This window comes from Papaver somniferum, chromosome 1 (genome assembly GCF_003573695.1).
Source record: "Papaver somniferum cultivar HN1 chromosome 1, ASM357369v1, whole genome shotgun sequence".
Classification (NCBI taxonomy): domain Eukaryota; kingdom Viridiplantae; phylum Streptophyta; class Magnoliopsida; order Ranunculales; family Papaveraceae; genus Papaver; species Papaver somniferum.
Genome location: NC_039358.1, coordinates 73,013,135 through 73,028,835, shown reverse-complemented (window position 1 = coordinate 73,028,835; position 15,701 = coordinate 73,013,135). Strand labels below are relative to the sequence as shown.

The 15,701-nt window shown below is 42.0% G+C and overlaps 1 protein-coding gene across 1 annotated transcript; it reads right to left on the bottom strand.

The window, feature by feature from the left end:
- Nucleotides 1-1,090: 1,090 nt before the first annotated feature.
- LOC113330366 lies at nucleotides 1,091-3,295 on the bottom strand. The gene is made up of 4 exons (XM_026577181.1): nucleotides 3,044-3,295; nucleotides 2,242-2,951; nucleotides 1,509-2,159; nucleotides 1,091-1,429 (listed from the first exon to the last, which is right to left on the bottom strand). Exons 3-4 carry the CDS (start codon nucleotides 1,860-1,862, stop codon nucleotides 1,094-1,096), a joined length of 690 nt encoding a protein of 229 aa, XP_026432966.1. The 5' UTR covers nucleotides 1,863-2,159; nucleotides 2,242-2,951; nucleotides 3,044-3,295; the 3' UTR covers nucleotides 1,091-1,093.
- Between the last annotated feature and the right edge of the window lie 12,406 nt (nucleotides 3,296-15,701).

The window sequence follows — 15,701 nt, the reverse complement described above, 5'->3', positions numbered from 1 at the left end:
TAATTAAATGAGAAGGAGAAGAGGAGGTTGATAATTAGGGTTTTGATATGGAATAGGTGAGATATGGGCCTCTATATATAGAATGGAGCGACCAAACTGCCTCAACCAAATTTGGTTGAGTTAAATTCAAAAATAAATGAAACCACTAACATGAATCGTTAATCCGTAAAGATTAAAACCAAACGACTCTTCATATGTACCAGAGAACGACTCGTAGATTCGTTATTTTATATGTATACAAGGTGACGATTCAAGGTGAAAACCGGGCAGATTTGGTTATATCAATCAATGTAGAGTCGTCACTTTATAAAAAAGAGTCTTCATACATCGAGAAAAGGGTCGTTGGTCTACAGAAAATCTGGGTGACGACTTAAAGAGTCGTTCACCTGTAAATTATGCTGACGATTGTCTGGGTCGTCATATTAACATCTTACAGAGTGACGACCCTATACTGATTTTGTTGTTCTTTTTTTGTAGTTGGTTATACGGGTGAGCTCTCAACCTGAACCCCTCGACATTGTCGCCCCGGATACCTCCCAAGCATATATGACCGATTTGGTACGTTTTTATTGTTTGAGTCAATGTATATCCATACGAAAATTGTTTAATTAATGTTTTATAATGAACGTGTTATTTGTTTGAGCCAAATAAATTCAAACCTCCTGGATATATTTTGTTAACCAAGGGTCGTCATTGATTTCATTATAAACACTGACGACTCTATCCAGAAATATTCTTTCCATCTCCTGGATGTTTTGGGAAAATGGTCGTTAGATCTCTATTTGAGGATATTAACGACTCTGTGTGTTGAAGTGGTAAATACAATTAGGGTCGTCAAAGTACTATGAAACGAAGAAGACGACCCTTGGTATGAGGAAGGGAAATGTTGTCTGCATTGGAGTACTACATGGTTCTAACGAGCATACTTGAAAACATAGTATTTGCAACAATCACAGGAGTTACCAAACATAAAAGTACTCGAAACAAAGACTCCAAACCAAACACATAAGTTGTTTCAACACACACTTAAGTTCAATTCATAAAGTAAAATTAGCATAAGTTGAAGTCGACCATCTCGACCTCGACCACCACCTTACTGCCTCCCTGACCTGCTAACTCTCCGGCTTTTCTTAGGAGGAGCACCCTCTGGGGAACCAACATCTTTTCTATTAATTTCTTGTATCTGTGAGGGATGTTCATCATAATGTTGGCTACTTTGGCCATGATCACCAACTTCTTGTGCTTTTTGGCTACGTGATTTCCGGCTCCTCTTACCTTCCTTAGCCAGCTCCTTGAACATCTTCTTTGCATTGGGATTTTCAATGTGCGTGCAGTAATCTGCGTACCGACGTTGCTTCGCAGGATCCATCACTTCCCCTTTGTCAGCCGAGCAACAAAAAGCCTTGACAAGAATCTTCATTCGCTCCCTCTATATGCATTCAAAAACAATTTCACATTAACTCTCTTATATGTAGATGAATAACACAATTACAAAATTAAATACTCACCACTAGTGTCAGAATGGAAGTAGCATCTCTACTGTCGACTTGAAAAGAAGAAGATGTGGATGCTCTGTTGGTCCTCATACCCGGAGTCGGATCTACCCATATCACCCTACCATGGGAGAAGCCTTCATACCATTCGACGTAATCCGGTGTTGCCTCATGACCTTCATCCGCATGCACCCACCATGAGATGTCTACAAGCCTAGAGTGTCTATCGTTCCAATGCTTGACATCAAATTCAGGTTCATAAGCCACCTTTATACCCGCTTCGTCAGCCTCACACTTTTCCAACTTGTGCTTGAATGGAGGTACATAATCCTCATCGGGTGAATCTTGAATAAAACCAAGTTGACGCATGATTCTTATCGGATTTTACATTGAAAAACCGTTAGGGTGAAACAAAGGGCCATGGTAATACACGACATCTTCCATTGCGCCAACTCTATTATTCTTGTACGGATTGAAGACTACCTCTTTAGCCGTGATGTTGTCAAGTTTTTGACGCATTTGTATCAACGCATCAGTTTGTTCCCTATCTTGAGAACCAGTGAACAAGTATTTGGTTCCCGTTGGACTACCTTTGCTCCATTGTGGGTTGAGTTCCACATCTTCATTATCTTTGATCAGTGATGGGAAATGATCATAAATCCACACCTATAGCAACCAATGAAATAAACATAAATAATTCAATTTTTAAAATGTACAAAAATAAGAAAACTTTCATCAATCCAAATACCTGGATTAGAGCCAAATTCCCATTAATTTGAGAAGTTAGTTTGCGAGATCCCTGAGAAAGATGACCATTCAGTTGTGCAATTATGGCAGTCCCCCAAGAGTACTTGCTCACATCTTCCAAGGGATCCAAAAGCTGAAGAAGGTTGACGCTCACCCGGTCACCTTTGCTGTCAGGAAATATAACCGACGCAAGGACATACAAAAAATACCCAGCCGCCGCATAGCGACATTCCATATCAGAGAGACCTCCTTCTTTTCTGTCCCAGAAAACATGTTCCTAATATCTACAAGTTTGAACTCTTTCTTCGGGTACTTAGGTCCCTTCTCGAAAAGCCCATTAGTCTTCTCGGAATCCCAGCCAAACAAGTTCTTGGTCCATGTATAGATGTCTTCCCAACTAGGTCTTCTCTTGAACTTCTCACCGGTTGATTTGCCTTCGACCTGCAACCCTAATATCTGTTCTGCGTCATCAGGAGTTATCGCCATCTCACCAAAAGGAAGTTGGAATGTGTCTACTTCAGCGTGATACCTTTCACAGAAACTAGATATTGCGACCTTGTCATACGCAATCACAGAGTTCAGAACGACATTGTACAAACCTGAGTTTTCAACCAAATCTCTAACTCTTGCACATTCACCTTCTAGCGGCCACAACTCAATTTTCTTGAAAGAAGATTGGTGACCGAAAAGACATGCGGCATCCTTATGATCCTACAAAACATAAACAAACACGTATTTAAAAAACAAAACATAAACAAGTTAGCACCAACTAATCAAATAGCAAGCAAATTTTGGATTCTTACGATTGTCTCACTAATGCAATGAGCCCACGATCCAGGATATCCAAATAGAACTTTGCCCCCATCTCTAGGTTCTCCTCTAAGTTTACCACCTCGAAGAGGAGGCAACATCAAATGAGTAGCGAGAACGTGTCTCGCACTGGGTGCAATATCTGTTCCATCCTTCTTAACCCTCTTTACCGGCTTTTTCGGCTTTGCATTCTCTTCCTCATCCTCAACAGTGGTTTTGCCATCATCACCACCTTCATCCTTTTCATCATCATTACCTTCATTCTCTTCCTCCTCATCATCATTATCATCACCGCCATTATTACCTTTATGTTGTTCCTCCTCATTACCATCATCCTCATCATCACCACTAACATTACCTTCACCCTCTTCCTCCTCTTCTTGCTCTTCTTCTTGTTCCTCTTCTTCTTCTTGAATCTCTTCTTCTTGTATCTCATGTTCTACACCCTGTTCCTCCTCTACTTGCTCTTCTTCTTGTTCATCTTCTTCTTCAGCACTAGTGTTAGCTGAAACAACAGGAGTGTCTGATTCTGACGAATCGGACAACTCATTACCTTTGTCTCTTGGTTCGGTGATAGAAAATGATACCTCACTCGGCCTTCTTCCGCGCAATGGACCGGCAAGTAAGTATTTATCGTTGCGGGGAGGTTTCGAAGGAGGAGTTATCGTGATTTCAACCTTGTCTTTCGTTTTCTTGTCACTACATTCCAAACACGAATTTTTTTTTTATAAGACAACTTTATCTCTATCAGTTAAAGATTCGTCAATGATATGGTCTAACAAAATAACGACTCTTCATTACAAAATAACGACTGTAATTTATAAGGTAATGACTCTTTGCAAAAATTAGACAGTGAGGATAATTTTGGTCCTTAAAGGGTCGTTAAAGATTAAACTTGGGTCGTCAAACAAGTAACTGCCGACCCTTTAAAAGAGATGACGACTCTAGGGATTATAGATTACTAACGACTCTAGTCTAGGGATTATATACTACTGACGACTCTATCGTTTTCTCCAACAGAAGGCAGTTCAAGTTCAACCTACAGTCGTTACGCACTAATTTGGGGTCGTCAAACTACAGTCGTCATCTTCAACCTAATATGGCGACGACTCTATTCTATGGAACAAAAGGTCGAAGTAGCAGAACAAGGGTCGTCATATTTACACTAACAGGTTAACGATTTTTCATAGAAAAAGCATGCAATGTAAGATTCGTTAGGGTATTATTTCTTCGATGCTAACGACTCTCACTCCGTAACTTCTATTTTTCAGTTACCAATCTCGATTACACAATCAAAAAAAAAACCAAAACATCGAATAGGAGGTGGGTTTAAGTTCACGTACCCTCTAATTGGAGTCATTCCCTTTTTGGGTTTCGATTTGCTTGCTTCAGGAGCTCTTCGCACGTACGCCTTTGCATTCACCGTATTTACAAGGTTAGGAATTTGAAGTGCTTTGCGAGCGGTTTGCTTTGTTTTAGCCATATTTGTAGAAGAAGTTAATCGTCGATTAAAGTTTTATCATCAACGATTACGCGATGAATCGGTTCGAAGAATTTTTCTCGGTGGAGGTGGAGTCGTTAATGGTGGAGGTGGAGAAGAGAAAGGGAGGAGAGGAAGATGAAGATAAAAGAGAAACTGATTTTCTCTTTGATTTAATTAGGGTATATAGATTAGGGGCCTTAATTAGGATAGGTAATTAGTGAAACTGATTTTCAATTAGTGAAGAGTAAAATAGTATATTTATATTGCGATATTTACACACCTGAAAATTTTGGGGGCAAACAAAATTCCATGACCCCAATTGGAAGTTATGGCCCCCAATTAAACTAGGATATAAAATCATAGTATCATTTCCATGGAAAGTAACTAGATATGAATACAGAAGAACAAATTATTCTAAAACCCAAAAATCTTTGCCACAGATGTCTAACCTCAATCAACCTTCTAAGTTAAAAATAAATAAATAATAATAATAATAATAATAATTAAAAAAAATAAAAATTGTCTAACCTGTTCCTCTAGATTTCCCCGGGGACGGCAACGGCGATCTCCGACGAGAAGTTAGAGAAGTTACTGAGACTTGGAGTTCCTGAGACTATATTTTTCAACTTTAACAAGTAAGACTCAAAAATATCAAATACAATCATAGTATCGTTTTCATGGAAAATAACTAGAGATGAAGAAAACAGAAGAACAACCTGGTCCTCTGAGTGCTTAATCTGATGTCCATGTTCCATAGCAGGAGCTGGTTGCATAGCGATGGTGCTTCTCCTCGGCCGTTTACGGCTAAAAGTCGCCATTTAAGCCTACTCTGGAGCGAATGAAGAGAAGAAGTGAAGTGAATGGAAAGATGAAGTGAGATGGAGGCGGTGCTTTCTCTAATATAGATGGAGAGATGGGACAGATGGAGAGAGTTGGTGACTTTGCTTTAGGGTTCGGTTGGGGGGAAAAGACTGAAGGCACATGCGGTGGAAACTGATAGGTTCGTACAAATGTACAAGTATTGATCGTCATCCGGTAGCTTCTGCGTACAATTATACAGTGTAGTGTAGGGAACGGATCCAGGAAAGATAAATTTTTTTTTAAGAACCGGGCTAGAAGTCTTGGTCGACCAAAAAAAAAAAAAGAAATTGGTTTGTGGACTGGGAAGCCTATCCGGGCTAAAGTCTCCTTTAACCCAGCTGTAGGTCCGTCATTGGTGTAGTGATAATTATACAGTGACGTTCGAGTGTGGTTACATTTTAGTTAGTTCGCAGTTGTATCAGCGAAATCGGCTCCAGGTTAAACTGGCAAGTTATAGATAATTGTCTTACTTCGAATGATTGTGAATATGATGTACCGGCGTATCTAGAAACTAGGGTTCCTGTTGATTGCAAAGAGAGCACGAGTGCGAATGGGATTTACATTTTCAACTTGGTTAACCTTTTTAGCCAGGGAAACAAGAAACTTGTGAATTTGTAGTTGACGTTGGGTGATGCTTATACTACGATAATAAGGATATATGAATCTTGATCGAGAAGATGTCTCAACAAGCTCATAATAGGAGAAGAGTCGGCAAGGAAGAATTGATAACAGAAGGTGAAGAAGCCAGAACCTTTTCATAGGGTTTGGCAACAAGCTCACATAGTAGATAGAGTCCGCAAGGAAGAATTAATGGAGAAAATCATTTTAAAAATCAGTGCATAAAAACTTTCAAAAATCATTTTTCCCCATTCTTTTAGTTACAAAATGTTCTGCCAAATACAAAATGTTTTAGTTTGAATCTAGTTAAGAATTTACAATATGTTTTATTTTATCTTCTGGATAAAAGAAGATACTGTCCAAGCTTATTAGCTTACTAATAGGACTTTCCAAAAATAAATTTAAAATTTATGTAAAGACTTTGTTATACTACTATCCAAGCAAGTAACTGTGTTTCCAGGAAAAAAAAAATAATAAAGAATAATTAATTAAGCGAGTAAGCAAATCATCCAAGGGAATTACGCAAAACCAAAATTTCTAAATAAGAAAGCACTTTATCTAAATTTAGGGAGAACAATCATGTAAAAAACTGAAAAACTTCACGAGCAGTATGATAACGGAACTGTCCCTCCCTAGTCCCTTAATAGCTCCCTCAGTCAAAAGTCGAACCGTGGGTCATCTATGTACAGCATACCAGTCTCCATGACGAGCAGTTCATACTTCTCATCTTCATTTAATTGAACAGCTTGCATGGTCATTCAAATCTACAATACCAGATAGAAATATCTAACGACCGTAGCTATAAAAGAAATAAAGTTTGATATTAGGAACCCAGGTTGTGAACACAATTATGTCGAGGCCATCCAAGTGTTCACAAACAATATTCGCATACGTCCTAATTCTAGAATTATACATCGTATGCGTAACGGGATGATTATATCGATTCATCAACTCAAAGCCTTCGGGCTTGTCATTGTCTAGTCGAATATTATCATGAATAATGTTCGTGTAAGGAAATAAATCAAGAAACAAGTATAAATATAAAGCATATGAAGTTTAACGCGGAATGTAAGATGCAGAAATGTAAATGAGACAGATTTACGTGGTTCGGCACTAAGGCCTACGTCCATGGGGTTTGGTGTTTCACTATGTACTGAATGGTTACAAAGATAGTCGAATGACTTTGGAATATACATGGGTCTGCGGAAGTAGGTGGATTACTTACTCTTCCTATTTCTCTCTCCTATATTCTCCTCTAATTGCTCTCCAAAATGGTCTTCCCCTTCTCTCTTATTGGAGAGGGGTATTTATAGGGAGAGAACGTGGGTCCCATCTCTGAAGTGCCGTTGTAATCTTATCTTCTTGTGCTTTGTGCCTATTACGCAGAGGTCTTCGGTATATGCCGCGGCCTGAGCTTGAACACGAAGGGTTATCCTCGCTTCTTCCACGAGCTGATCAACACGTGTATATCTCTTTGGTATTTAATGCGGGCAGATGGATGTCTGATCGTGTCAGACAACTGTCTCTTTGTCTGGTCACATCTGTGTCAGCCAAACTTCCTCTCGGCCGTTGGTCTGGGATCTTCCTCGGGATTGTGTGCGTTAATACCCAAGGGGTATTATCTGGTGCTCCTCTGAGCCATCATACCTCTGTGGTACTCTGTCCCTGACCGTCAGATCTCCTGACCGATGGCATCTTCTGATGAAATGCTTGCTATCATGTTTTGATGTCTCGCTTCACATGCCTTCCACGTGTCTATTTCTATACACGTGGAGGATGATCAGAGGTGTACATAAAATTTTCCCCTCTTCTTCTAACTTGGGCGTATTTTGCAATTTTGAAGAAGAATGGTAGTCCTACACGTTTCCCACTTTGCATTAACTTCTCCCGTTATTGTCTTCTCTAGCTTCATAAATAGGAAAGAGAATGTGAAAAAAACTTTTATCCTTTTCTTGTCAGTGTTCATTCTCTTCTTGTTCTCTTGTTCTTGTTCTTTAGTCATTTACTATCACCGTCCTTGTGAGGAATATAGCATTCCATTTTCTGTTTCTTTCTTCTGCTTCTTTCGTTCTTGATTGTTGCTGCCCCTGTATCTGTCGATATCTCCGATCCTACTTTATTCTACTGCAGTTAGTGCTTGTCGTCCTCTTTTATACAGGTATGGGATTTTCTTATCAGTTGTTCACCATTATTTTATCTGTATATTTATCCGTTTGTCTCCTGCTGCTGTGTTCTTGGTTTTGTGATGAAGATCATACATGTCAAAGCATATATTCTTTCCCCTGTTCTTTGTTACAGCGTCTGTGAGTCTGTGTATGAGTATTATCCCTGGAGTCGGATGGAGTATTTTTTAGTTTCTTAGGGTTTTTCATGTTTATCCGGATGAACCTTCAATTATGGGTTTTTTGATCTTTAGTGATCTCCTCGTATTCTTCTCTAAACTGTTTTTGTATTTCCTTGTAGAATGTATGATCGTCCGCGGGCTCCTTACCAAACTCCGCCGTCTAGTCCGCCAAGATCCCCTCCGCGTAGAGATCCTGATAGATCACCACTTGGGGAAGGTCCTCACAAGTCTTCGCAATCTGATCCTCGGGGTCATAGGGTTTCGTCTTCCTCCGGTGTGAAGATTATGCCTTCTAAAAAAGGGGGATATGACGAAGGGCCCTTCCGGGTCTAGGTATGCTGTTAACCGCGCCCCTTCTCGTCCTCGTGAAGATTCTAGGAGTACGCGGGCTCCTCCTCGTGATGACTCTAGGAGTGTGCGGGCTCCTCATCCTCGTAATGAAGTGGTGGAAGCTCCGTCCCTTCGTTCAATGGCTCCTCCTTCAGTGCCTCCGCAGAAATCTCTGCCGCCTCCTACCGCGGTTTCTTTCAAAGGGAAGTACTCCAAGGGTACTACAAATATTCCTTCTAAAAGGAAAGCTTCGGAATTGGGTCCTACTTCTGATTCCGCAGATGAAGAAGAAAACTGTCCCCGTGATACGCATCATTTCAGTTGGTAAGAAGAAGGTCACTTTCAACCATATTGATCTTGAGATGTTCAAGGAAAAACATGAACTCCAAGCTTTTGAGGTTCGCTTCTATGCTCCTGACGATAATATCACCTACGAGCTCCTTGCTAATTATCAGTTTGACGAGTTTCATCTGTTGACTACGGTTGGAGCCTTCGAGGCGGGTCTTATGTTTCCCTTATATAAGTTGGGTGACTCCTTTTATTATGACGTGTTGGCTAGTCGCGAAGGATCTTCTACGAACACTCATAATCGTTCCGTGTCACAACTATCTGGGAATTATCTTCGTTCACTGAAGGAATGTTATCTTCGGAGCAAGGGAGAGACTATGATGACCTGCTATGTTCCAAATCCTGCTGAGAGAGAGTGGTACACTCCTCGGAACTTTAACAGTTCTTTTGGGGATTATGTCAACAGCATAAACCGTAAGCCGTGGAGTGTTAGTCTTCGTAATATTGCTGCTCCCCGTGGTGAAATTCGTCTCTTGAGTGAGGTGAGTGATGCCAAGCTGAAGTATGTTCCTGGTACTGAGGGATCTGCTAAACGGAAACTCTTTCTTGCTCATGAAAGGATTAAGCGTGACCATGATTATGAATGGCATGCTACCGTTATTGAAGTAGTTGGTCCTTGGGCTTACGGATGGATTCCGGGTCCACGTGGTTGGCGTCCTTCTGAAAATAGCAAGCCTCGTGAAAATCCTCCTGCTCGTTATGGAGATTTCTGTCCTTGGCGTCCTAATTTCGCGGGCATGAATTTTCCTTATGCTCTTGATGTCGTTGATGGAGATGAGGAGGAGGGCTCTGGTGCTATCCATCCATCAAAGAGTACTGCTGCTGCCAAGGTATAGTTTCTTCTTATATTCTCTATCTTTTTGCCCCCTTTTCCTTGCTTGAAATAATTTTCATTTTTGAAGTGAGGAAAAAAAAATAGCTTTTGTGGGATGTATACTGGTTTGTAGGTGTCTAAGAAAAAGAAACTTGGACCCAAGCAATCTTCTACTACGGTTATTAGTGAGGCTGAGGGTTATGAGGAGGTTACGAGTCCCGTAAACCAAGGGTATGGTGAGGATGAAGAAATTTCCAACGGAGAAGAGCGTACCGACACTTCTTATCCTGACGACGAAGGTGGTAATGGGGAAGAGGTTGTCGCGGGTGGTGATCTTGAAGAAGAAGTTGACGCGGGTGGTGATGGTGACGAATAAGTTGTCGCGGGTGGTAATGGTGAGGCTGAGGGTGATGTTACCATCGGTGGTACTGGTGGGAGTGGATCTGTCTCTGTTGGTGATGACGTTGTTGGTGTGGGTACTTTGCCCGTAATTTCCCCAGAATTCTCTTTCGGTAGGATATATTCCGCGGGGGAATCCTTCGATGTGACTGCTTCCATGGGTCTTGCCGAGGACTTCTCATTGCTTTCCCCACGTGATGATTGGGATGTGCTTGGGGACCTTGGAAAAGAATGTACCACTGATCGGCAAGCTGAGAACGCAGGTGGCCATGCTGAGGGTGGTAATGTCGAGACTTGCGCGGGTGAGGAGATAACCGCCAAGGGGAAGTCTGCGGTTGAGTCTCCTTCCGAGGATTTTCCTTTCTCGCTAATGCATGAAGGTGAAGATTCCATTTTGTCTTGGCTAAAGAAGAAGAATCTGATGTTCGTCCCTAACCCTGCCCCCGTGGTCACTGGTGAGAAGAATTCCGACGCTTATACTCGTCGAATGATGCAACTATGAAGCCCGCGTTGCTGAGATGTGGGAGAAGGATCTTAGAGCTTCGGAAGCTAATTTAGTGGTTTACCCTCCCTCATCTGTTGCTGACATGATGGCCATAGATGATGGGTACCAGTTTGGTTTTCCCCAGCAGCGTGTTTTAGAGGTAAATCCTTGTAATCTTTTTATGATATCCGCGCATTGTGTTCTTCGTGATATCTGTTTCCTTTGGTATAATAATGTTTGTTGTTTGTGACGTAGATGATGCGGAGAGAAAATTTTAACCATGTTCTATACCAGTTCTTTAAAGAAAAGTCTTTAAAGTTGGAGGCCAAGCTTCGTCATAGGGAAGAGGAACTGTCTGCGGCTGAGGCGGAAATAAATGAACTGAGGGGCCGTCTGAAAGAAAAAGAACATCTGGGCAATGCTGAGGAGAATCTTCGTTCAGAGCTTGCTATAGTCCGCAATGAATTGGAGCAGACTCGTAGAAGTGTCTCGTCCTTCACAAGTTTGTATTTTATGGATTTTTCACTCCTTGTGATTCCCTATCTGTATTTTGGTGTTCTGTATGAGTCTCCCCACCCTATCTTCAGTGGGTGGAGTCTCCGAGTTGATATGGCTTCGGAAAGAAAGGGAACGACAGAAATCCCGTATTGTAGAGTTGGTGGGTAAGTTGAAGAGTGAAGCCGCAAAGTGGAATGCTCGTGCTGATGAGCACAACGCCTTAACATCTGAGTGGCGTGAAAAGCGAACACTGATGGTTGATATGCAAAATAAGTACAATCATGACCGTTGTTTGTTTAATGGTACGCTGCTATGGACGCGTGACAACATGCGTGATGCTCGAGAACATGCTTCATACTTAGAGGATAGAGTGCGCTTTTTAGAAGGAGAGTTACAACAGGCTCGTTTTTTCTTAGGCCCTGGGGTTAGGGATAGTATGCTGCGTCTTTCCGAGGAAAGAGATAATGCTAGGGCCGAGGTTGGTGCACTTAGTAAAGCCCTAGCAGCGTCTCGAGCGGATATTGCTCGCCAAGTGGAGTCTGAAAGAGATCTTGAGATGAATGTGTATCGACTTCATAAAAGGATGGGGGAGGTGAATGATGAAGTCAACCATCTTCGTCACTTGGATTCGATGAAGCAGGTAGATTTAGACGCCAGTCAATTTGCTCTTACGAACCTTCAAACGGATTATAAGAAACTATCCACCGAATATGACTTTCTTGATGAGGCTCGGGACGCAGTTGTCAATGAGTATGAGGAGGCTTCGGCTAAAGTCGAAGGTATAACCTCGTTTTATCGAGTGTGATTCTGTTATTTCTTCGTTTTTAACCCCTTGGTATTTTTTGTTTTCAGCACTCGAGGGACAGCTTCACGCAGTAAATGATGAGCTTAAAAAGACTCAATCTGCCTTAGTGCAGCAGGAAGGAAAAACCAATTATTTCAAATGGTTGGCCGCGTCTCGTGAGGAAGCAGCGGAGATTGCCTCCAAAGAGGCGGAACGCCTATCTGTATTGCTGTCTCAAGCCCATCAGCGGACCGTTGTTATCACTTATAAGGCTCGTTGTCAGTTGGCTGAAGATACGAACAAAGTCCTGGATAATATTGAACTTGGCCTTAAAGTCGAGCATGGTCTTGTCAAGAACTATCCGCGCCATCCCCTTCCCACGCCTCTGCCTGGTTCTTCTGGGCCCTCTTCAGGTGGTAGTGTACCCTCATCTCGCAGAGACAACCCTGTTGATGGAGCTGTATCGTCCAAGTAGATTTCTTTTATTAGTCATAGAATGTTGATCCTCGTTGATTATATAATTTCGGATCATTTTTTGATGTGTTTCAAGTTTTATCTTATTTGTCGAGTCTTGTAATCAACTCTTTATGAAGTAGATCATCCTTTTGGCGTACCTGCGTTATCAATTCATCTTTTTTATTTTAAAGTAATGTGAAGTGTTAAACTAGAAATAACTGGTTTTGTAAAAAGTTGAGAGTGTTTGAGTGCGAACCGAAGGTAAATACCTTCGTGATCGTCTTGAGACCTGTCACCCCGCTGGCGAATCCTGGGCCAGAGGATTCCCAAACGGTGGGGGCCGAGGCAGCGTTCTAGGATATGGAATGCTTAATTGAAAATGTTTACGTGCACCCATTCCGTCGACCCACTGCCTTAAAATTGGTTGGGTATCTCTTTCTGCTGGGTGCCTTCCCCCTGGTCTTACACTCAATGACACTGATAGGGGAGCCCTGAGAGATTGTAGCTTAACTAATTTCCCCAATGTTGTTAATAAATTTTGTTTACTTGAAGATTTTCCCAAAAATCTTGTTTGATTGATAGGTTGAGGCCTGCTACTCCTCGTCCAGAGATAGAAACATGTAAAGCGGTTACGCTGCCTTCTTCTTCTGGTATTCTCCACGCAGATGCAAAGCTGCGCTGTTCCTATGGGTAGTACAGCTTGAGCCATTTAGCATTCCAAGGGTGTCGTAGGACCTCGCCTTTCAGATTGCGAAGATAGTAGGAACCGTTTCCCGCAATGTCATGTATTATAAAAGGTCCACCCCACGTAGGTGCTAACTTTCCCCATTTCTTCTCTCGTTGATACTGCGGGATTGTTCTTAACACATACTGCCCCTCTACAAAATTTCGAAGCTTTACCTTTTTGTTGTACTCCCTTGCTAGTCTCCGTTGATAATTTTCCATCTTCTGCAATGCTGCTTCCCTCCTTCCTTCCAGGTCGTCCAGTCTCTCTAACATCATGTCTATTGTGAGATTTTTCTCCCATGCTTCGGTCTTTGTGGTTGGCATGAGGATCTCTGTTTGGATGACTGCTTCAGCTCCATAAGTGAGGAGAAACGGGGATTCTCCAGTGGCAGATCTTCGTGTTGTCCTGTATGCCCATAATACATTGTGTAGTTGTTCACACCATCGCCCCTTGTGTTCGTATAATTGCTTTTTGAGTATAAGGACGAGGGTCTTGTTGGTAGCTTCCGCTTGTCCGTTGCTTTGAGGGCATATGGGGGTGGACTTGTTTTTCCTTATTTTGAAAGTGTCGAAGAGCATGTCTATGTTTTTCCCTGTAATTGTTTACCATTATCAGACACGATTTCCGCTGGTATGACGAACCTGCAAATAATGTTTTGGAATATGAAAGTAAACACGTCCACGTCTCTGATCTTGGATAAGGCTTTGGCTTCCACCCATTTACTGAAGTAGTCCGTGGCTACTATCAAAAATCATCTTTTCCCAGATCATTCGATGAAAGGCCCCACGATATCTATGCCCCATTTTGCGAATGGCCACGACTATCCACAGAATTCAACGTTGTTGCTGGTGCATGTATCTTTTTGGCAAAACGCTGACATTCTTCACATCGTCGGGACATTCTTGCGGCATCTTGTACCATTGTGGGCCAGTAATATCCTTGCATTTTTTCTTTGTCGGCTAGTGATCTCATGCCGCTATGATTTCCTGCGTCACTATAATGGATGTCGTTTAGAATTCGATGCCCCTCTTTCCTGGATAAGCAACGTAGTAACGGTCCGAGGAAAGATTTCTTGTACAGGATTCCATCCCGAAGGTCATATCTTCCTACTTTGGAGAGTATTTTCCTATTTAGTTTGTGATCCGCGGGTAAGGTTCCATCCTTGAGAAATGCATGGATCATCATTCTCCAATCATATTCGTTGGTGAAATCTTCGTCTTGATTTGCTCTTGAAAGGATATCTTCTTCGTCAAAATCGTCACGGATGTCTTCTCCCACCTGATCTTCGATATTTTCTTCCATTGTATCTTGATTTGTAGCAAAGGAAAATTGTGTTGCAATCGAGGGTTCGTATACCCTTGTGATTTTGATAGCTTCAATACTCTTGTCCTTCAGCATGGATGATATATATGCTAGGGCATCCGCGTGCCTGAGATCCCTTCTGCATAAATGCCGGAACTCGATGTTCGGAATTTGTGATGCCAATGTTTGGACCAAGGCCATGTAAGCTGAGAGGGTGTCGTCGTACACATTTTATTCGAGCCCTATTTTACGTATGACAAGTTGCGAATCACTTGCCAGTCTTATATCGGTTACCCCCATCTCTATTATTAAGCGGAGGGCATGTACGAATGCCTCGTATTCGACGATGTTGTTAGTATGCTCTTTGAATTCTAACCTGAGTGCATGTACGATCCTTTATCCAGTTGGGGTGGTGATGACAATGCCTATTCCTGCCCCTTCCTTATTTTTGGAACTATCGACGAAGACTTCCCACTGTCTTTGACTCGCGGGTTCGAGGACATCAATTGGATCCTTGCTTTCTTCGTCGGCTTCTGGTATTCCCTTAATCTCTTCGTCGTTTTCCAGGGGGAGGTCTGCTAAGAAATCCGCCAAAACTTGGGATTTTTGGGAATGTTAAATTTCATGAATGATGTTGAATTGGTCCAGGTGGGTGTTCCATTTGGCTATTCTGCCTACTTTTCCCGTGCTTTTGAGGACTGCTTCCTGTGGTGCTTTGCATGGGACGCGGATGTAGTGAGTTAGGAAATAGGTTCTCAGCTTTTGAGTAGCCCATACCAATTCCAGGATAAGTTGTTCGATCTTCGTGTAGTTCCTTTCCGCAGAATTGAGGGTCTTACTAACATAATAGATAGGCTGTTCTATCTTCGTATTGGTTTTGACCAACACTGCCTAACTGCGTCTTCTGTCGCTTCTATGTACAATGCCAAAAACTCATCAGGAATTGAAGCCAGGTGTTCCTTGATTCTTTGGAAGGCTTCTTCGCATTCTGCGGTCCATTCAAACTTACTCCCTTTTTTGAGAATATTGAAAAAATGTTTGCATTTGTCCGAGGATCGGGCAATAAATCTGCCCAAGGCCGCTATGGACCCATTGAGCTTCTGCACTTCTTTTAAATTCTTCGGAGATGACATTTCTACTATGGCCTGAATCTTCGCTGGGTCTACCTCAATGCCCCTTTTTGTTACCAGATATCCGAGGAAT